The 21,851-nt window shown below is 59.7% G+C and overlaps 1 protein-coding gene across 4 annotated transcripts in view; it reads left to right on the top strand.

Annotated features, from left to right (window-relative positions):
• KIAA0513 (KIAA0513 ortholog) overlaps positions 1-13,751 on the top strand; it is a 59,893-nt gene extending 46,142 nt beyond the window's left edge. For 3 of the 4 annotated variants that reach the window (XM_040443251.1, XM_040443252.1, XM_040443255.1), the window contains exons 5-13: positions 1,482-1,552; positions 2,985-3,192; positions 3,957-3,997; positions 4,330-4,408; positions 6,158-6,235; positions 7,430-7,459; positions 10,490-10,570; positions 11,016-11,110; positions 12,201-13,751. In XM_040443251.1, the coding sequence (XP_040299185.1) occupies positions 1,482-1,552; positions 2,985-3,192; positions 3,957-3,997; positions 4,330-4,408; positions 6,158-6,235; positions 7,430-7,459; positions 10,490-10,570; positions 11,016-11,110; positions 12,201-12,250 (733 nt within the window). In that variant the 3' untranslated portion in view covers positions 12,251-13,751. The remainder of the gene's footprint in view (positions 1-1,481; positions 1,553-2,984; positions 3,193-3,956; positions 3,998-4,329; positions 4,409-6,157; positions 6,236-7,429; positions 7,460-10,489; positions 10,571-11,015; positions 11,111-12,200) is intronic. The other variant, XM_040443256.1, reaches the window with a different exon arrangement.
• Positions 13,752-21,851: the final 8,100 nt, after the last annotated feature.

The raw sequence follows: 21,851 nt of genomic DNA on the forward strand, positions 1-21,851 counted from the left end.
CTCCGAGCCATCAGCCCAGAGCCCGACGCGGGGCTCGAACTCACGGACCGCGAGATCGTGACCTGGCTGAAGTCGGACGCTTAACCGACTGCGCCACCCAGGCGCCCCTCATTTTTACTTTTATTTATAGTCTTTTATGATTTTATTGGCAGTTTAGTGAAGTTTTATATTCTTTTTATATTGCAAGCTAACTGGCCCTGACCCTACTGTCTAGATAAAGTCCACCGACTTTTTTTTAATAATACTCATCCAAGGTTAGGAACTAAATGGGAAAGAAAAGTGCAGAAGCACAGGATAGGGAGGCACAGCGCCTAAAATGGAGAGGGGATCCCCTTTATACAGCCCTGCCCTGGCTCCTGCGGTCTTCCCCCTGACAATGACTCCTGTGGATGGTGTGCACCCCAGAGAACCTGTGTCTTTCCAGGAAAGGCACTGCACCCACACGCACTTCTGCATTTGTGACGGCTCTGTGATGTTCTGATATCTGAACGTATCAGCGTTTCTCCGACTCATGCCCTCTGGATGGTAGATTGTTCCTCTCCCTCATCTGCCCTGGCTCACGTGCTGCTAGACGTCACCGTCACATCTGCAGCTGTCGCAGTGCACATTCCTAGCGGCAGACGGGGCCCCTGTTTGAAGATTTCCCGCCCCCCCCCTTTCCGCTTGCTGAGTTGACCGGACCTCTGTGTAGCTCATACATCTTAACATAGTAAGAACAATACAATAATGATAATCCTTTACATCTGGAGAACATTTTTGAGTATAGAAAGGTTCTTGTGTATACTAATTAGATTTTTCAGCAAGTGACGTAGGGCAGGGAGATATTCATATTCCCAGTGGTTCTCAAAGTGCTGTCCCGGGGCCCAGGAGCATCAGAACATCAGCTTCACAAGGCAGTATGTTAGAAATGCAAGTTCTTAGGCCAACTGCCCCAGGCCCACACAACCAGACTCTGGGGGTGGGCCCAGTAGTCCACATCTTAACTGCCCTCGCGGTGATTCCGACCTAACTCAGGAACTTCAGTGTCTGTAACTTCAGTTCTGATGTAACCGAAAACCACGGACAGCATGGACCCTCTAACTCACTGCTGATTCCTGAGAACTAGGGGCTGGAGGGCCGCATGGCCTGGGGCCAGTGGTTTTGGCCTGAGACCCGAGGCCCGACTTCCAGTCCTGGCGCTGCTCCTGTGTGTAGGATTAAGCGTGCTGAGCCTTTCCTGTTCTGCCTCGAAGGGAGGGAGGCCAGGGCTGAGGGAGAGGCCAAGAACGCCTTCCCGCCCAGGATCACAGCCGTCCCCAGCTGTGTGCCCGTGGGTAACTCACCTAATTGAGGATTATCTTTGTTGCCTCTCCACAGCATCTGGGGAGTGAAGTATTAATTTGGACGTGCTTACAAAACGTCCAGGTCTTGTTTCATGAACTTGCAGGGAGAAAACCGGGCACAACAATTTTTTACTCAGTCAGCCTCGTTTCCCGTATCAGGTGCCACCAGATGGACGACTTCGGGCCTGCCAAGAACCTCATGACCATGTGCTTCACCTACTACCACATCGGTAAGGCCCAGGGACGCGGCGGCCGTGGGGACAAACGTGGAGACCCCAGACTTGTCAACCTGTAACGTGACAGCAAGTGAGGGTTTCCTCCCGATTAAAGGCAAAGGCGTGAGGCTTCCAGAAAACAATAGCACCTGATGAGTGAGATTCCTAAAACAGGAGAAGACGCGGTCTGTGTCGTGGGTCATGGTAGGGAGGAGACCACCCAGCAGCTCGGAGGAGAGAGAATAAGTTCGTTTGGCGGGACGTTGCTATTCGGGAATAGCAGGATGTGAGGACATCAGTTTCATGTTTTAGCAAAATGGAGGTGGATGGCTGTTGAAGAGAGATGGGGGGGGCGGGCCAGGGTCTTAGGGAGGAAAGCATCCCTGGGTGTGGGCTGGAGAGGCCCTCACGAAGAGTGTGGGTTCTTCTTCATCCTGAGATCTGACAGGTCTCCTGGCTCATTGCGCTGGAACTTTCTGGTAATCGGAGCTCGAGGCTCCCTGTGTGAAGTTCCCTGGGCATGACAGAGGGACTCGTTCAGGCTGCCGTAGGCAGAAGGCCACTTGGGGCCTGTGTGTGGACCAGAGCCGGGTCAGGGCAGCGCTGAGCCTGGCCTCCCGGGGGGGCCCCCCCCCCAGGACACACGGGTCTGCTCTCGTGCTGTAACCCCACGTCCTCTGCAGCGTGGCTTCGCCCTCTCTCCGCTCCCAGCTGCCCATCCTCGCCATGCGTCGCTTCTGCTGGCGACAGCTGGTCAGGCGGCCTCCGCTCGAGGCCAGGCCAGCACTGGGCGGGCCCTCCATCCATGGGATCCCCTGGTCCAAACCGTGGCTCCTCCTTCTCAAAGAACAGCGGACGCGGCTCGTCTGAGTCACATCTGTGCACAGAGCAGCTTACATTAGTAGGGGACACTCAGCACCTTAGCCTGAGGGGGCACTTTGCCCCAAAGTGGGTATCTTTGACTGAGGTAGGGTCTTGATCTCTAGGCGTGCCTTGACCCGAAGGGGGCAGCTGGACTCAGAGGATACCCTTTGGCCTGTAGGGGGCGCCTTGACCTCGACTAGACCCTTTGCCTGTAGGGGATGCCTTGACCTGCAGGAGACCTATTGACCTGTAAGGGGGCGCCTTGACCTCGGGTAGACCCTCTGCCTGTAGGGGGCGCCGTGTCCTGCAGGAGACCCTTTGCTGCAGGGGGCCTTGGCCTATTTACCGTCGTCTCCCGGGAAGCCACGCTCCTGGTTCAGGCCCTCCAGCTTCTTCGGGGCTGGCTCCTCACCTGTTTCTTTTAGCCCCTGTGCGCCTGGCTGCCCTCTCGTACACAGTAGGCGTCACCCTCCGCCTTCCCGGGCGTCTGGGGGCCTTTGCGTGTCGCGGCCGCCGCCACAGAACGGCTCCTGCCACGCAGTGTGGTTCCATCCCTGCCCCCTCCCGCCTCTCCCCCCTCCAGGCAAGCCGCAGCTGCTGCCCCCCGAGTCCAAGGAGAAACCCGTGGGGAGCATCGACTCCTACCTCAAGTCCGCCAACAGCTGGCTGGCAGAGAAGAAGGACATCGCCGAGCGGCTGCTGAAGAACACGTCGGCCAAGACGGAGAACGTCAAGGGCTTCTTCGGGGGGCTGGAGACCAAGCTGAAGGGACCCCTGGTCAGGAAACCAGAGTAGGTGTCGCCGGGTGTGCGTCCCTCTGGGACCCACGGCAGAGGGCGCGTTAGGCCCGCCAGTGGCGGTGGCGGGGAGGCCCTGGCCTGGCAGGGGGGGGTCTGGTGACCTTGGGGGCCTGCCAGTCGCTCCCAGGAAGCGTGGCGGCCGGCCCCGTGTGAGTCCTCACCCCGAGTTTTCTGTGCTTTGCAAATGCCATTGGGTTGGCTGCTGGGCAGGGGTGTCCCCTGGGGGACTGATGGGGAGCGTGTGGAAATTGCCTGAGGGCAGGAGCGGGATCACAAGCCCTCTGGTGAGGGTCAGTGGGCAGTGGAGAGACCACTGTCCCCGGGACAGCTGTTCTCCTACAGGAGCTTGGGAGCCTTCTGGGTCGGGACACTTGAGAACGGGGTGTCGAAGTGAAGACCTCCCAGGAAAGGGGGCACATCAGCAAGAGAGTGCCCGGGTTCCCGGTGCCCGTCCACCCCCTGCAGTCCCCACTGTCACCTCCGATGGCGGGTTTCCACCATGACTTGGCTCCGTTCCTCGTCTGGTGCAGGCAGCTTTGGATTCAGAGAAAATGGGGCAAGGTAGCCTAAATGCCGCATCTTAATTCTGGAAGACGGGCAATTGGTAAACGTAGCGTTGCTTTAATGACACTTTTTCAGAGACAGTCGCAGTAAACGTACCCATCGCTTACAAGACATAATCCGGGCTCAGCAGTGTAGAGCTGAGAAAATGTGCAGGGGGTCACTTTGTCACCGCTGTGGTGTCTCTCCCCCAGGGAGGAGGAGGGCAAGCCCAAGGAGAAGCCGCAGAAGACCGGTGAGTGCTCCCGGCGGGGGCCCGGGTGTGGCCACCACAGCGCCCCTGGTCCTGTGACCCAGCCACTGGGGTATCCCCACCCCGCCCCCGGGCCCTGTCAGGTCCGGGCCCCCCCCCCCCCCCCCCCCCGGCAGCATATGATGCCGTGCGTGACCCCTGACTTCTCTCCACCCGGTCGGTCATTTCGTGTTGGACTTCTGGGGAAAGCCTCTCTGGGGAGAGGACTCAGGAACCAAACTCCCTGTCCGGGAGGGTCCCCGAGGGGCTCGCCAACACGTGGCTGCAGTCAGAGCCATGGTCGGCCTTTCTCACCCCGGCCTCCCGCCCCGCAGTGACCGTGTGCAGCCTGGAGGAAGAGAGGAAGGGGGAAAAGATCTACCTGTACACGCACCTGAAGCAGCAGCCCATCTGGTAAGGCCGCAGCCCCGGCACCGTTATCTCCCCCAGAAACCGTGGTCACTGCCCGCCAGGGGGGCCACAGTCAAAAAGGCGAACAGCGGCAGGTGTCCGTGAGGCCATGGGGAGATCAGAACCCTCCTCCGGCGCCGGTGGGAATGTAAACCGGGCCGCCCGCCGTGTAGAACGGCCTGGCAGTTCCCCAAAGTGTTACGCGTCGAGTCACCCAGTGAGCGACGGTGTGCTCAGAACAAGCCAAGACGGGTCCTCAAGGCAAACCTTACGCACATGGGTGTGTGATAGCCGAAGGGTGGAGCGGGCCCAAGTGTCCACACGTGGACACGCGAAATGCGACACGCGGTATTCAGCCACGTAAAGAGTCACTGACAGGTGACAGCGTGGGGGACCTGGAAAATAGTTAGCCCAGTGACGAAGCCAGATGGAAGAGACCAGCTGGTGTTTGATGCCGTTCGTAGGAGACGGTTCAGGTCAGGCACGTCCCCAGAGGCAGTGTAGGTGAGTAGGGGGAGGGGAGAGACTGCTAATGGGGACGGGGGTGCCGGACGGGGCATGAGGAGTGTTCTGGAAGTAGATAGTGGTCATGGTGGCACAACTCCAAATACACTAGAAACTGTGAAACTGTCTGTTTTAAAAGACTGAGTTCACGGTATGTGACTTCTATCCCAGTAAAGCTATTTCCTCCGTACGTGTAGAGACGAAAGTCGTCATTACAACGAAAGACCGGTGGTCAGGGGAAACCTTGCCCTCTGTCATTTGCTCTGTTTGACCTCTTGTGCTGCTGTAGTCCCTCCGGAGCCTCCCCGTCCCTGGGTTGTGTTCACTCACAAGCGGGCAGAGAGGCAGCACCTAGAGCCCTCGGGGTGTCCCACGCGCCCCTCCCTCGAAGACCGCCGTGTGGCCCCAGGAGAACTTGGCACAGGAGCGTGGCCAGGTTCCGCGGAAGCAGGGAGAAGCTACCGGCCACGTCACACCTGTCCGGGGCTCTGTCGCGGGCCTTCTGGGCTGCGACTCGGCTGCTGCCTTATCACCTGCAGCGGGCTTGGCACCCCGTTCTAGAAGGGGCCAAGCGACAAAAATTTCAGGCTTTGCGGGCAAGTAATCAACTCCGCTGTTGCCGTGCAAAAGCCGCCACGGACAATGTGCCCGGGCACGGCTGTGTTCCGGTAGAACCTGACTGACACCAACAGGGGCAGTGGCCGGATTTGGCCCACACGCCCTACACGTGGTTCTTTAAGGAGAACGTTTCTGACTCGTGTGTTCCTGGGAACGTGTCTGTTCTCTGCACGTGGCCTGTCGGTGCCGGGTTCCCATTTATGTTACTAGACCCTGACCTAAGGTAGCAGGTGCCCCCAAATGCCCCGCTTCCTCTGGGAGGCCCAGCACGGGTGCAGAAGCGGAAGACGGCCTTCGTCCGTGCCCCGCGGGTGGTAACTTCAGCTCTGGCCCGATGGATGCAGGATTCGCCCACCCGGCCGCCGTCCTGCCCACACACCGCCCGCGTTGCGCCTTTGTCCTGGGAGAGGGGTGCAGGTGCTGTCGTGACCCTTGGCCGGAAGCCAGGAGCGCCACCTCGGTTTGGGACAAAGGCGGATGCTCGTTTTTTTTTTTTCTTCTCTGCTCCGCGTCTGAGGCTCATCAGAAACCCCTACAGATGTGGGACACTGCGTCCTTAGCCCTCCCGTGTGCTGAGACCCGCCTCCCAGCCCTCCCCGGAGAGGACTTACGCACACCTCTGTCTCGCAGGCACACGCTGAGGTTCTGGAACGCGGCTTTCTTTGACGCTGTGCACTGTGAGAGGAGAAAACGGTCTCCCACCACCAGGTAGGGCAACGCCTGGGCTCGCTTCGCCTTGGGGGAGAAGACCAGGGAGTGGCTTTATTTTCCGGTTTCTGAAGAGGAAAGCAGGATGGCTGAGTCCATGGCGTCTGTGTCTCATTCAACTCCTTCTGACCCCGGTGCCCCGCAAGCTGCCTGGAGGGTCCTGGGCACGCACAGCTTCGTGGGTGGGGGTCCGCAGCTTGCATGAGCGCTTTCTGCCCTGGGCTCTAGCATGACTTGCCCTGACCCTCCTAAAAACCGCCTACTCCCCCAGAATGAAACCATCGGGACCCCCCAGGCTCCGCTCTGCCTGTCGCTGTAAGAAATCAGAATCCTGAGCACGAACCGCGGCCACAGGACCGTGGGGCGCAGGGCTGGCCGCCCCCGCCGCGGACTCTGCTCAGAGAGCTGATGTCTGGAGACACAGCTGCTACGTTCAGCTTGCACCTCTGGTCTGCAGCCTGAACAGACCTCCCCAGCGTCCCCGAGGGTGGTCTTGCCACGTCAGGAGACCCCTTTTGTAAACCATTCCACGGAGGCACCGAGGCCGGAGGTCACTGCCTCTCTGGCCACAGCGAGCCAACGTTGCCCACTGTGTATGGCGGCTGGGCAGGAAAGTGCGGCGGAGCCCTCCCCGTCCCGCGTCCCCTTATTGGCCCCCTCCCCAGTCATGGGACCCTGAAGCCCCTGAACCTCTCTAACCGGGGGAGACCCCCACCCCACCCCCAGTCACTCTCCCTGGCAGGAGGGAGCACGTGCGTGCCGTTTAAGACCGGTCCGCTAGCACCAGGGGGATCCCAAGTGCAGCCTTTCTTTTTGGGGGGCAGCTCACCTTGACGGGGCGGGGTGGCCTGCGGCGTGCTGCGGCTGCCTTTTCCCGAGGGAGGCGGAGGGAGCACGCCGAGCGGGGAGATGCTGGAACCATCCGGGAGATTCTAGAGAGAGAATTCCACGCTCTGCCAGGAAGCCAGGCTGCAGGAAATGCTTAGATGCTTGTAGGCGGACGGGGTCTCCTCTTGCCGCTTGTGTAGCTGTCGGGCCCCCAGCGGACGAACGGTCTCGAGTACCCCGTCTCTCTGCGTCTCTCTGTTTCTGCCTGTAATAACGCTCCCCTTTCGCTGTTCTCTTTTTTCCATCCACATATCTTGCATGACTTTGACATGTTCCTCTGTTTACCTGTTTCTGCTGCCGCTCCAGAGGGGATGCTGGAGAGGAGGAGAAGAAGAGGTGTGTGTCCACGTGACTTTGTTCATGTTAACAGGGCCCGGGTCCCCGCCAGGGCCGCCTCAGGGCGGGAGCTGCCCGCTAGCTGCCGCGGGGGGCGGAGCCCAGACTCGGGGGCACGCCCGGCCCTGGGACAGGCCGGGCGACGGGTGGGAGGTCGCAGAGGACAGAGCACCAGGAAGAGGAAACAGATAGGGCACTCGAGACCCCAGAAGGCCCGGGGTCGCTTCAGAGAGTGAGCCGCGAAGTCCGATTCTGTGCGACTCCAGCCTTGCCCTGGCCACTCCGGCCCTTCCTAAGCCGCCCTCGAGCCCCCCGCCTTGACTTCACGCCGGGGAACCCGGTCCCGGCTTGAAGCCATGGATGGTGCGGAGCGCCTGCCTCTCCGCGGCCAGGCGCCCAGGTGTGCAGGGGCCACAGGGAGGGAGGACAGCCGCCCCCTCCTTCCCGGCCACCATGCGGCATGGAGTCTGTGTGTGCGTGTGTGTGGGGGGGGGGGGTCCCTGAAGAGAAAGGCCTAGAACAGGGCTGCTTCCTTCGAGCCACAGTGGGGTCTGACTTGAATCGTTTGACCTTCGTATTTGTCAGAGATGTTTTGTAATATATTTTCAGAGTGAAAGGCCTGCCTCTTCAAAATACGGTTTCTGATACAATGATTGTTTCTTTGCTGGAAACTTCCCAAAGTGTGCTTCCTTTAATCGGTGATGTATTTTTAGTGCTTATTGTTTTATGAGAAATCTTGTTTCTTGGGCAGCCTTATGATGGCTTTAAAAGAAGCACTTGGGCTTGGGATGCCCCCGTTAGGACAAAGCCCCCCGCACTCCCACAGTCTCTGTGGGTGGGGGCGCGACTAGCCACGGCCTCCCGAGGGCAAGGCTTCTTAGCACCGCGCCTGAGGCCCAGCAGGGCTGGAACATCCCGGCCACCTCCAGACTGGTCGGCACGGAGCCCACCAGGGGATGCCGGCCTCCGGGCCCCCTGGGCCCTCTCACCCAGAGCAGACGTGCTCGGACCCCACGCATCTAGGACCTGTCCCCCGCCCCCACCGCACACACACGCCCCGGGCCTCGCCCGGACGAAGGGCGAGTGTTCCTTCGAGATCGGGGTGGGAGGGTGGGCTCTGGGTCCCTGGGCAACCTGCGGCCTCCAGCATTCCATCTGCTTCCTGGTAAACTCGGCTGATGATACTCCGAGGCGGAAAAGCCTCCTTTTCCAAAGGTGTCTGTTGCTCACCTCCAAATTCCCACTGTGGCAGTTTAGACACACACTCTGCTCTCCGTGTGCTGTGAGACCTCGACCAGCACTGGGTGTTGAACTCCGTTGTAAGGAATTGGTTTGATTGCGGGCGTCACCTGATGAGTGGATTGCTAATGACCTCCCACCTCGTTCTTCAGAGGTCAGAGTAAATGTCCCACTTCTAGCCCTAGCCATGGCAAAAAGAATCACCTTTGCATCCAGGTCAGGAGGGTCAGAGCCCCTGAGTCATTCCTACATGGTGTGGGGTTGTGCACTGCACAGCCTGTGCAACTGTACACGGCAGGCCCGATGGTGGAATGGGGATTTGTGGGCCTGGACAATCCTAAGGGTAACCACTGGAGGGAAAGGGTGGGAAGGAGAACAGGATGGGATGAGCATCATGCCTGGAAGCATATTCTGGGTTTCTTCATGGGCGTCCTGTCACCGGCACGAGGAGACGGGGAGTGACCCCGCCCCTCACGGCTCTCGTGCCCCTGATGTCCTGTGGCCTCCCACTAAGCCGCAGCGGCCGGAGTGGCCCTGGGCCCGGCGGGTGGGGAGCAGCGAAGATTCGATGTTCTTGGTTCTTTTGCTCTTCCTTTGGCTTCTCCATTGCCCCCACCCCTCACTCCCTCACTCCGCCTCTTCTCTCCCTCCGCTTCTCTCTCTCTCCTAACCTTGGTCGAGTCAGACTCATCACCCAGAGCTTAAGTTTTAAGGGGAAATGGGCTTAAACGCGCGTCTCCTCCACAGACGCATCTGCCCCTGCCGGCAGCCCGAGGGGCCGGGCACGGAGCGGTCCGTGCTGGGGCTGGACGGACCCCGGTCCCCTGGAGACAGGGGCGCCCCGCCAGGGGAGGGGGCACACTGCAGAGAGCTGCTGGAGACGGCTCTCAGTCGCGACACAGGATTAATGCCGCCCAGAGAACCCCCTCCCCACCCCAGACGCTGTGCGGGCTGGTGTCTGTGCCCCCACATGGGACGGGTGGTTCCGTCCTCAGGCCTCCACGTGCGCAGCCACACGCACACCGCGTTACTCTCTCACTTGGTGCCGGAGGCCTAGCGCCTCTTCACGGTGGTCGTGGGGGACGGTGTGCGGGGGCCCCCGACAGACCGGGCTCTTATCTGTGTGCTCTGGGGAGGGGCATGGAGCCTAAACCTTGGCCACGCCGAAGCCAGGGTGGGGAAAGGCAGCAGCGCCAAGACCCCGCCTAACAGGGCAGCGTGGCCTTCGGCGCGTCCAGCCTCCCCTGCTCCCCGGGCCTCCTGGCCACGAGAGGCTGTGCGGACCCCACCAAAGAGCCAGGGAGGCCTGGAGACGTGGCGCCAGCCTGCGAGCCTCCCCGATGGGTTCTGTACGCCCGCTCCCCCGGGGCGCCGGTAGGGCCCTGTCCCCTCTGCCCATCTCTCTGCCTGTCGGATGGGCCCGGGACCTCCCGTCCGTGAACCACGGAGAAGGGTACGGAGGGTGGTGTTCTCGTCTCCTAGAGAACGTTCTGGGCGAGCACAAAGCACACGTCACCTCTGGGTCAGTAGAAAGCGTGTGAGCTTTGGGGTCTCCTCGTCCCGGGAAGGACGAGGCGATTAAGTGTGTGTTTGGGCTCCCCAGGCAGCGTGTCAGAACCCGGGCAGGCGTCGCGCGAACGCAGAGCAAGCGGCTCTTTGGGGACGGGGCTCCCTGTCCGCGTCAGGGAGGCCGCGCTCGGGCACCGGCAGCACCTGTAGACCAGGGCAGGGGGCGAGCGTCTGGGGATGCGACCGGGTCCTGAGACCCTCTCCTGTCACCTGTGCTTTCAGGGAGAAGTGGTGCCACATGACCCAGGAGGAGAGAACCGACAGCCTGCGCTTCAACGAGAACATCACCTTCGGGCAGCTGGGGTGAGGGCCCGGGACGGCCACCCCACCCGGGACCCCGGGGGGACCCTGACTTGAGTGGGGGCGGGCGGGGCCGAGCTGGGCTTCTCTCCTGCGGGAAGACCCGTCCTCGTGGTGCCCAGCTGCGGTGACAAGGGGCCCCCAGAGGAGACGCTTGGCAGAGGGGGTGCCGTCCCTGACGGCGTCACGCCTCCGTGACACCACGTCGTCGTAGCTGCGTGTCCTCAAATGGCTCGAAAGCACACGACGAGTGACATCGAGGCTGGATTCCGGTTCCTAGTGAACGCACCTCCTAACCCCGGTCCCGCGGTGAGGGTGTCGGCTGGCCGGGGACGCCACCGCTGAGTCTCGCTTCTAGCACCTTCCGGGGGGCTGCGTGTCGGGCCCCGGCTCCCCCTCCTCCCCCGGGGGACAGGAAGGGTGCTAGCTCACGGGTGTTTCCCCCCAGCACGTTCACTCACAACATGCTGGCGTTCGGGCTGAACCAAAAGCTGTGCAGCGACTTCCTGAAGAAGCAGGCGGTGATCGGCAACCTGGACGAGGGTGAGCGGGGGCCGGAGGCGGGCGGGGGCGTCAGGTTTCAGGAACAAGCGCTCTGCCTGCTGGGAGTTTCCCACCCCGCTCCAAGCATTGCCGCTGTTTCAGTTAGAAATGTGCTAAACTGTCCGGCAGGTTCACCGGTCCTGTTCTCCTCTCTGTGCAGAGGCGTGGGACGCTTGTCGTTGCATAAGCAGGACTGGCCAGGGTGGGGTGGGGTGGGCTGGGGTCGGGGCGGGGGGCGCTTACCAGCTCAGTGTTTACGAGCAGCGCCAAAGACCAAGACGTAACCTGGCGCTCGGACTCTGAACTTGACCGTGGCCAAGCTCCGACCCCGAGTTGCCTCCCCTAAGCGGCCACCGTATGCCCGGTTTTGTTTCTTGAGCCACACTGCCACGAGAGGTATGGGGACAGGCGGAGAAGGCGGGGGCGGGCTTAGGGGGTCTCGAGGTTTCTCTAGAAGCTCTGACCTCTGTAACGAAAGAGGCTGCGTTACATGTCCGCTCCCCTAATCCGCTAGTGCAGACAGCCTCTGTGGGTCATCCCACCTGCTACCAAAACTTTCCCTCGTGGCCTAAAAAGCCTTCCACTTAAGTACTTAGACGAATTTGGATTCACCCGGTATTCTTTAAAACAAAAACAAAAACAAAAGCCCTCCATCCTGCACCAAATTAAAGGGGCCACAGAGGAGTGGCCTGAGGAGGCAGGAGAATGCCCAGTGCTTCCCTGGAACGTCCCGGAATGTTGTCATCAGCCCCACGGGGCTGGGCAAGCACACTGGCCCCTGCCCGCCAGGCAGCGCTGTGCGGTGGGTGGGACTCGGGCCTGGGTGCCCCGGTGCCGTTCGTCCAGCAGCACGGTGCCTTCCCCGGCCTCACGTCATTTCCACGAGGAGAGGCACCCGCTTTCCGAGAAGCCCCCTTCCAGGAGCCAGACGTGCAGTGTGCTGGCCGCCGAGGGCTCGGTGGCCCTGCCCGTCTTCAGAAGCCAGTGTTCGCCGTTCCTGGCGAGATCCTGCTTGGTCGATGAGGGGGCAGGACCTCCCTGCCCGTGTCGACGTCTTTCTTCTGAGAATTAACGTTGTTTTCTTTTGCAGAGCAGTACAAGCTGCTGAGCGACCACATCGAGCAGATGACCGCTGAGTAGGCCACGGGAGGCTGCCCGAGGCACCCCCCCAGGAGGACTGAGGGTACCCGCCACTCTCCTGGGCCAGCGACTGGCTGTCACCCCACCCGATGACCCTGCATGACATCAGCAGCACCCAGAGCCACTCCACGCTGCTCTAGAACTAGCAGTTAGAAGAATCTGGTTGCCCGACCTCCCCACCCACCCTCTGCCTTGAATGCTCCCCCCATCCACATGCCAAAGCGTCCCTGGGGTTACATGGCTAAATCCAAGGTGACTGTCCGTACTCCTGAGTGTCAGGCCTGTGACATAGGACCAAGCGGACGAGCAGGAGAGAGAGAGAGGGTGGGGTGCACATGCGGATGCGGAGAAGGACCTCACGAGCTGGCCAGTGACCCCGGGCAGTCACTGGCGACCATCTGGGAGCCTTTTCTTCAGCAGTGGGACGGAGTAGGGGGTGCTCCCACAGTGGGGGGGCCGAGGGGGCCGTGGGTCTCTCAGGGCGGGCCAGGTGGGTCCGGGGCTCCCGCCGCCTCTCTGTCGGGTCCCCACCGTGTGACGGGAACTGCAGTCACAGGAAGCTCCAGGAGGAAAGAGACCCTTCCTGTTTTAGGGAGGGAGGGAGAGGAGGCCCGGTCAGGGCTGTGGGCACCCTGGGGACCTCGCAGGCTCCGCGCGGCTGTGTTAGAGCCACACCAGCACGGACGTGTCTGCAGCGTGCCTGCTCGGCCGACGGCTTCCTTCTGAAGCAGAGAAGGTTCTGCCGCTCGCTCCCTGGGGGAAGCATGGGCTGTGTGTCCCGTGAAGAGACCCAGAAAAGAGAGGTTTCTCTGGCGGCCGCGAGACCACCACGCTCTCCGAAAGCAGACAAAGATGACGGAGAAATCTGTGCCAGTGTTACCGACAGCCGGGCAGGGGCGGCTTCTGGTGGCAGGTGTGAGGCTCCTTAGCTCGCACGCCACGTGACCTCTTTCCTGCAGACTCTGCAGCCGCCCCCTCGTCTCCCATCTGGTGTCTGGGAACCACGGCTCTTCTCCCCGGGTTTGTGCCAGGCACAGCGGGGGAGTGACTGACCCCTGTGAGGGGTGACCCGCGAGGGCTGACCCCTGATGGCAGGCGTCCGGCCTGCGGCTCCCCCGGCGTGAACGTGGCCATCAGTCTGGATCCCTCTGCCTCCGCCCGCCCCTCTTGGGCACTGACCTTGAAGTGGGCCTGGCGGGCTCTCTCCTTTCCCCAAGTCCTCCCCTCCTGTGTCCCCCCCCCTACCTCCTCAACTCTCGGCCATTACCTTACGGTCTCCTCTCAAGCGCAGCAACTACATGCCTTGTAGTCACCCACCCGGCCAGTGCCGGAACGCTTTCCCTCGTGGGATGCCTCCTTGGAGTGTTCCAGAGACGAGCACGCGTCGTCTGAGCTGTTGCACGCGCATCTTGGGGGTGACGGGAGAGGCGATGGAAGGCTTGGTATGATCTGAGCAACGTTGCCAGCCAAAGACCGGGTCCCGAAACTCAGTTCGTTTTTATGATGGCTTCGTGTGTGTGTGTGTGTGTGTGTGTGTGTGTGTGTGTGTGTGTGTGACAGCAGCCGGTCTGGCAGTGTCACCAAACAAAGCACAGCCCTGTTGCTGGGACAGGTCACACAGACTGGAGGTCCCCCGACCCCCCAGCCAGTGTTGGGCCCCAGGGCTGGTGCATGCCTCCACGGAATGCATTTCCAGGACGAAGGTCAGATGAATGGGTGTGTGGGCCCCTCCAGTGCCTGCTTCAGATGATGGGTCCCCTGCTGAGCCGCTCCACCACGCCCCCTGGACGTGCTGTGCTCCCCTCCCCATGTGCAGAATCAGGGCCACACGGAGGGGTCTGTCCGAGGCCCCCCGCAAGGCTCTCCCTTTAGCTGCCGTGTCGTTGGCTTTATCAGTCATCTCTTAGTAGTTGAAACGCGTTGCTTTATTCTAAGGTGCACAGAAGACTTATCCCCTTATCCCTGTATATATAAGATTTTTGTATAGAAGTTTGGTCTGATTTCCGGAGGCAGAAAAGTGGGTTCTGAGACTTCCCAGCGTGCTGGGGGGCGCGACGCGGAATACTCCCCCTGGGGTAGGGCCCGCAGGACCAAATGCAGCTTTGACTGCTTTGGGCTTTTCCAAGCCCTTTAGCTTCAGAAATGATCTTGAGGTCCCCCCGGCCACTTAGGCCTCTTGAAATAGCCCTTGAAGGTGGAAGGAAGGGGGGGGTGGGGCCCCCCCCCCCACCACCAACCCTCCACTCCTTGTCCCTACGGGTCTGACCCCGGCATTGCTCACACCCTGCCAGAGACCTGGGTCCTCCTCAGAGTGCATGATGCCGTCTCCTGGTGGTGGCATTGTGCCCTCCGGTGCCTCTGGCCATCGTCACCTAGAAAGCAGGCCGGCAGGCCGCCCGCCCCACCGCGGTTTTCCTCTATCCCTGTAACGCGGTCTCTTCCCTCCGGGGCCCGGCCAGAGCAGACAGACGGGGGACGCCGTCAGAGGTCCCAGCGTGTGAACAGGGCGTGCACACACACGGTCGCTTTGCTCTAAAAGCCCTAACAGCTCTTCTGGTAAACTCAGGAACCGTAGACTCCGTGCAGAAAGCATCAGATTATACCCAAGAAGAGAGTTTCCCGTCCCGGCAGGTACCGTGTCGAAAGCCAGGAGCCCTGGAGGCTCAGTGGCATTTCAGATTTTCGCTGGCTGTCCTCAGGGGCGGGTGGGGAGGTGGGTGTGTGAGTCACAGTGAGCCAGGATGGCTCGTCCTCTCAAGTAGGAAGGTCCCTGCTTGGAAAACAGGACGTTGTTGAGACGCAGCTTCGTATGTGTTTAGCTTTTAATTTTAGCAATATTGATAGACGTGTAAGAGGGGCCCCGTTACGGTTCAGATTGCACCTGCTGTGTGTGTGCATGTGTGTGTTTAACCAAAGGTAGGAGTATCAGACCCTGATCGTCTAAGTTATTTGTACAGTGAAATGGAGTCAGCTATGATTTTCTCATTGCCAAAAAAGGGAGGGGGGGGGTTGCTAAGAAGCTCTTACGTTACCAAAAGGAGAACCGCAAAGGGTCCATTTCCTGAGTTCTCTACCCAAGTTAAAACCTAGGATATTCAGGTCAGCCGGCTCGCCCAGCTGGGGCTAGCCGCTCGCCCAGAGACCCGGGGCGAGAGTCAGAGGACCGCCTCGCCTCTCCCTGCCCTCCTTTTTGGGAGTTGAAACCAGCGTGTCCCCTTACTTCTCCAAGGCCAGCTAGACAGTGGGTTCGTTACCGTGGAGAGAAGACCCAGCCTTGAGGTTTGCTCCTCCACGGACTGCGTTCTGTGGGTCGCTCGTCCCGCAGAGCGCCTGCCGTCGCAGGCTCTTGATGGCGACGAGGACAGCGTTCACACCGTGAACGGGTCTGTCAGCGGCTTCGTCTCACCGCCGTGACCGCAGCCGCAAGTCAAGGCCGCCAGCTGCGCGCCTGGCCTTCCCGCACGTCACAGCTTCCTAACTGGTTGGCTTTTATTTAGGGGGGATCCAGGTGGACCCGTGAGGCTAGATCAGCTTCATTACCAAATTACCTAAAACCGCAGACGCCTGGGGAGCCACGGGGGTGGCGGTGGGGGTGGCGCGAGCCCTTTGCCCAGAACAGTGGGGAAGCTTGGGAAGGAGGGCCTGTGGCCCAGGGGGAGGAGAGCGGAGTGGAGGGAGCCCAGCCCCAGCCTCAGGAGGGGGTGGAGCCCCCCCACCCCCCACCCCCCGGCCTTCGGGGTCTCCTGCACCATTGTTCCCTCGACCCTCCTCCCCCCCCCCCCCCCCCCCCCCCCGACTGCCTGTAAATCATTTATTCCTCAGGACCCTCGGGGATGAGTTTCACCAAAAGGGGAATTATATTGGCTAGAGGCGCCCCTAATGGCCAACGTGTAGTGTCCAGACCTCGGGCAAAGCCACACAGGGCCACGTGTCCCATACATCCTTGTCGCCGTGTGGCTGGGAATAGGGATGTGTTGGTTCACCAAGTAGCAAATAGAGGAGTCGTTTTCAGGGTGTCCCCGTTCAGTTAATACACTCGATGCTAAGAACGTTCTCCATGGCTGGCTCCTGCGGGGTGTCATCGGTCCCCTTGTTGTCCTCGGGCCCGAGAGTCACACTCCTTGGGGAGGATGGCAGCGCCTCGTGCTCTGTTTCCTGGGTGCTGGCCTGTGTTCCCCGAGTCGACCAGAGCTCGTACGTGGAACCCCACCGAGCTGTGTCCAAGGGACTCAAGTGTCCCCAGGATTCAAGTACGGCCGTGCTGTCATTGCAGGGCTCGTGGTTACTAATGGAAAGGGATAAGCTCGTCGCTTCTGGAAGACAGGATGGTCTGGGTTTGCCCCATCTTCCTGTAACTTCCACGCACAGGCCTGTCACAGGGTGTCTGCACAGTTGGGGTCTCTCAGCCTACAGAATCCAGGGCTTCACCAAGGCAGAGTCAGAGCAGAGCCCGCCGTAACCTGCAACCCTCCGGAACTGCACCTGAAGGGGTTGCACTTGAGCCAAAAGGGGCCGCCTATTAAATCCCCCTTGACCCACCGCTCAGTCCTAGAATTGGGGGACTGTCCCTGTTCCCTCCTGGGTCCTGGACATGTGCTCAGGAAAGGAGACAGGAGAAGGCACTGCGGGAGCTGTTCCCACACGTCAGCTCTGACAGGGGTGGGGACCTGATGTCCTCTGTGCTAGGGACCGCATTGGGCGAGGCCTCCCGCAAGCCAGGGACTGTCACTTCTGCAGACGCCTTGAGAAAGACAAGCCAAACCTTTGATTATTAGGAGATGCTAGAAATTCACACAGTAGACTCACAACCCCTTAAAATACGTAAATGTGTTAGAACACGGTCAGTCTGCTGCCTTTGTTATAAACCATGGCCTCCGCTGGGGCTTCCGGTGACGGTTTACATGTGTGCATCGTGTTTTCTCCTTTGGCCAGCGGGTCTCTGACCTGAACTTGCCACCGCCACACCCAGACTTTGCCTTTCAGTCGCCCCAAAGTAGAGTTCAGTGCCATGGGTGTTCTCGCTGATAGAGTTAACGCAATTCTGTGTCCCATTGGGTGATGTCCTACAAACAGTATTTTAAAGCTGAGGACGTTTCAAGGGTGAAGGTCTCAGAACAGTGCTAAAATCAAAACTGTTTCCTGTGAAGAAAAAAAATATATGTCTCTATATTGCACCTCAGATTGTCAGAAGGTGGAAATGCAAATAAATTATCTTTAAAAAAAAAAAAAAAAAGCTGGTCTGCCTAATTTTTGTTTTCACGTATCCATGAGGACTCCTTACAGAATTGGCGATCTTTTCAGTGGCATGAGTGGCTTTTTGGAAGGAAACATTCTTTTCTGGGGTCAAATAGATGATTTCCTCGTTTATGCTGAGCACGAGCATCTTGTCCAGATGCACATACATCCCATGGAAGCATGGGAGGGGGACCGTCCCTCTGAGGGACAGCCCATGCCTTGTCTGCGTGGGGGTCTGCTGGAGTGGCCCCCTGGACTGGACCTCAGCCCGTGCCTCCGGGATGCCTGGAACCCCTTCTAGCTGGAATCCTGATCTGGCTCTTCTGTGTAGGCTCTGGGTCTGGAGTGCTCGCTTGTCCAGCAAGAAAGCGGGACGCAGGATTAAAAATTCGAGAGAGGCTAATGTCCGGGAGGAGACAAGAGCCCCGAGTGAGGGTCCTTGCTCCGTTTTAATTAGGATCAAAAGGCTTATAAGAGTGATGGGCGTGCATAGAGAGACAATGAAATCGGGAACATTAACTCATGGGCGTGGGGCAAAGGGGGTTTTGAAGATGTGCCAGGTAAGGGGTTTGGGTTGGGTGGAAGGTTGTTTACAGCAGACGTGAGGCACCACCTCTGTTTATCTAAACTGGCCCAGGGGACAGGAAAGACAGGGCATGCGACCTCAGGGTCAGCAAGGCACCTTTCTTTTGCTAATTAGCTCCTTCCTCTCGCACTGCAGCAGCAGCAGGCCAAGGGTGGGATTCAGAGGCAAGTACGTGGAAGGGGGAGGACCCCGTTAGGTCAGCAGAGACCCAGAAGAGCAGGGGCAGGGTGGGGTGGCCCGGGGCAAGAGGCCAGGTCCGGTTCAACCTCCCCACCAACCGCTAAATCATTCTTTGAGCCTTGCTTTCTTCATCTATAAAATGGGAAGGAACTATCAGCTCTCCTGGGTGGTCCTGTGAGAACCAAAGGTGATGTGCACAAGGCCGTCCTTTCCTTTGCTACCCCCACGGGGAGACAAATCCAGGGAGAGGTGCCTCCGGAGGGCTCCCACCTGTTAAAGACAGAAACAAGACCAACCGTTCCCGTCTAAATTTTGTAGGATTAAATTTACAACGCATGCGCCAAAATTCACAAAACTAAATATACAATTTAAACAGTGAAGCTTGCGAATGGTGTTTCTGTGGGTTGTAGCCTCTCTCCCTCTGACCTCAGCGACGCATTTGAGGGAGAACCCCTCTGTATTCTGGATGGAGATGCCACCGAATTGATGAACCGTTTAAGGAAACCAAGTAGATGTTCAAATTTATCCCGTTGAATTTTGTGTTTAACAGAAGCCTCCCTGAGCCCCACCCCCCAGTGAGTGGCAGCGTCATCGGCATTGTTTTGGGATTTAGCCATTCTGAAAGGTGTGCAGTGCTAGGTCGGTCACTGAGGTTTTGGTTTGTAATTCCCTAAGGAAACATGGCTTGGAGCTATGTTTGTGTGACTAGTGATGATGTGTCTTCTCTGCTGAGGTGTCTGTTCAGACCTTTACCTGTTTTTAGTGGGGCTGGTTGTCTTATTGTTGAGTTACGAGGGTTCTTCGTATATTTTGACTACAGACCCTTTGTTGATACGGGCTTTGCCAATATTTTCTCCCAGTCTTGCCTTCCGGGTCCCCGAACAAGGTCTTCCACGGAATGGAAAGCTTCATTTTGAAAAGTACACGTTACTATTTTGTGCGGGGGTGGGTAGTCTTTTGGTGTCTTGTGGGAGGCTCATCACCAAACCCAAGGTCATGTAGATTTTCTTCTGTATTTATTCTCGAGTTTTTGTAGATTTGCATCTGAAATTCATCTGCGGACAGTTTTGAGTGCGTTTGGTGTACGTAGTCATGTCTGCGGCTGCATTCATTTCATTCCGTGCAGTTTCCAACGAATTGTTCCTTAACGATCTTTGGCTAAGAGGCGGGATGGGTGGCTCCGTTCAGTGTGACTTTCAACGCGGTAAGGGACCCAGCGGGCGCCCTGGCCGCCCTCGACCGGCGGCTGGACAACCCGCACTGCCCCCGAGGGCCGACAGGGGGCGGCCGCCGCACCCCGCGCATGCGTGTTCCCGGCCCCGCCCCGTCTCCGCGTGCCTGCTGACCCGAGCGAGCTGGGTCGCCGTCACGCCGGCCAGGGAGGCGCGTTTGGGACAGTGCGGGCCGCGTCCACGACCTCGAGTCCCAATGTGGAGGTGCCCCGGGGCTTCGTGGCTTCGTGTGTCGGGTGGATGCTGGCAGGAGCTGGGGAAGGAGGAGGCGAGGCCGCGAGAGGAGGAGGTGAGCGTGTGGGAGGAGGGGGTGAGGACGCGGGAGGAGGGGGAGTTGAAGACACAGCGGCGGCGGAGAGGTGAGGCTTGGAAGGACGCAGTGGGCCCGGGGGGCTCAGTAGTGGGCGGCGGGCGTGGGTGTCCGGCGTGGGTCTGGTGAGGGCGGCCGCCAGGGGTGGCGCATAGCTTGGCGGGTCCCCCCGGTGGCCTCCCCCTGCCGCCCGCGCCACCCCGCCCCAGGGGCCGCAGATGTGCGTGTGGTTGGGTGGCGGGAGCCTGTCGCCTCCGGCTCGTTGGTCTTTCCCCCTCTGCTTTGGCCGTGGGGGCAGACGCACGCGGCTGGGTTGTGTGTTCTTGGACTTGGATCGGGGCCTCCGTGAGTCTGGCCGACCTGGGGCAGCGTGGGTGCGGGCAGGAGGGACTCCTGCGCCCCTGAGCACCACGTGTGCGTCCTCGTCCGGTCTGGCAGTTTGCGCGGAGGCCCTCTGGCCCCGAGTGGCTCAACTGAAAGGCCAGGGCTTCTACTCGGACCCTGTGAGCTCTGGCTGCCCTGGCCCCCCACCCCGGGCCCTGTCTCTTGGCCGCCCCCAAAGTCCCGCTGTCCCCAGGCAACGGCTCCTTTCTGCCCGGGCGTGGACGAGGCTCCCACTCACCGGGTCAGTCCTTCCCCCCCTGCCCGGAAGCCGTGCGGCACCTTCTCCCCCTGCGGGCACCTGCACCAGTGGCCCTGGCGAGCAGCGGGTGAGCTCGCTTTCCATCAGGAGGAGAGAAAAAGCAAAAACACACCCAGAGAGGGGGACCCTGGAAATCCAGTGGTGCCCGAGAGCCGCCACAAGTCGCTCTGTCCACCCCACCGCCCACCTGTGCCTCTGGGGCCCAGAAAGAGAGCCGCTCTTCCCAAGTGGCCGAAAAATCCAGACCTTCGTTTTCAGAGAGGGTGGCGAGGCAGGCCGGGGCTTTAGTCCAACCCTGGAATCAGGAACCACCCGTCCCTTCGGTGCTCCGGGGCCAGAGCGGGAAGGGGCGGGCACGGACAGTGGGCCAGGTCACCAAGCAGGGCCATATTTCTTCGGAAACTGTCAGTGGGGTCGGGACACGGACGAGGTTAAAGAAGACGGACATTCGTGTGTGTGTGGTGCCCACGTGAGCGTATAAACGTAGGAGATGTATGGCTCTATGACGTGACTACGTGTGACTTACAGTACGATCTCCGAGGTGTTGGTTTATAAACTATTACATAGAAAGTGTCGAATGTTGTAGTTAGTAGAAAAAGTTTTTAGGTTTATTTTTGGGAGAGACAGAGACAGTGCAAGCGGGGGAGGGGCAGAGAGAGAGAGAGAGAGAGAGAGAGAGAGAGAGAGAGAGAATATCCCAAGCAGGCTCCAGGCTGCCAGTGCAGAGCCCCGTGTGGGGCTTGAACCCACAAGGCCGCGAGATCATGCCCTGAACTGAGGCCAAGAGTCAGATGCTCAACTGACTAAGCCAGCCGGGTGCCCCTAGGATGTTTTGGTGGTTTTTGGAATGAGCGTTCTCCCTGGTAGAATCAGGGTGGGCTTCCCTGAGGAGGTGCCAGGGAGGTGGATTGGGGGTAACAAAAATCAGTGTGCTGAGGGTGCGAATGCTGCAACGATCCCTTGAAAGTCTTCTGTCCCCCACTTTGTTGATGAGAGAATCATGGGGCTCACTCCCTTCCTCACCTTTGCCACCCTCCACCTCCCTTGTCTTCTGTGATGAGTCCCTGGCTCCCAGGGGCATCCCTGCGCATCGTGTCCCCGTGTCAGGGGTGACTCGTGGCCCCGCAGACCCGTATGTGGAAATGCTGACTCCCAGTGCCTCAGAATGTGGCCTTATTTGGACATAGCGTCTTTGTAGATATAATTAGTTAGGATGAGGTCACGCTGGGTAGGTGGATCCCTGTGCCGGTAAGACTGGTGTCTTTACAAAAAGAGGGAGTTTGGACACAGATCCACACACACACACACGCAGGGAGAAGGCCACGTGAGGGTGGAGACAAAGGTCAGGGTGCCGTGTATAAGCCAAGGGACCCCAGAGATGGCCAGCGGCCCCCAGAGGCTGGGGGAGAGGCCTG

This window comes from Herpailurus yagouaroundi, unplaced genomic scaffold, assembly GCF_014898765.1.
Source record: "Herpailurus yagouaroundi ecotype Mexico unplaced genomic scaffold, PumYag 190, whole genome shotgun sequence".
NCBI lineage: Eukaryota > Metazoa > Chordata > Mammalia > Carnivora > Felidae > Herpailurus > Herpailurus yagouaroundi.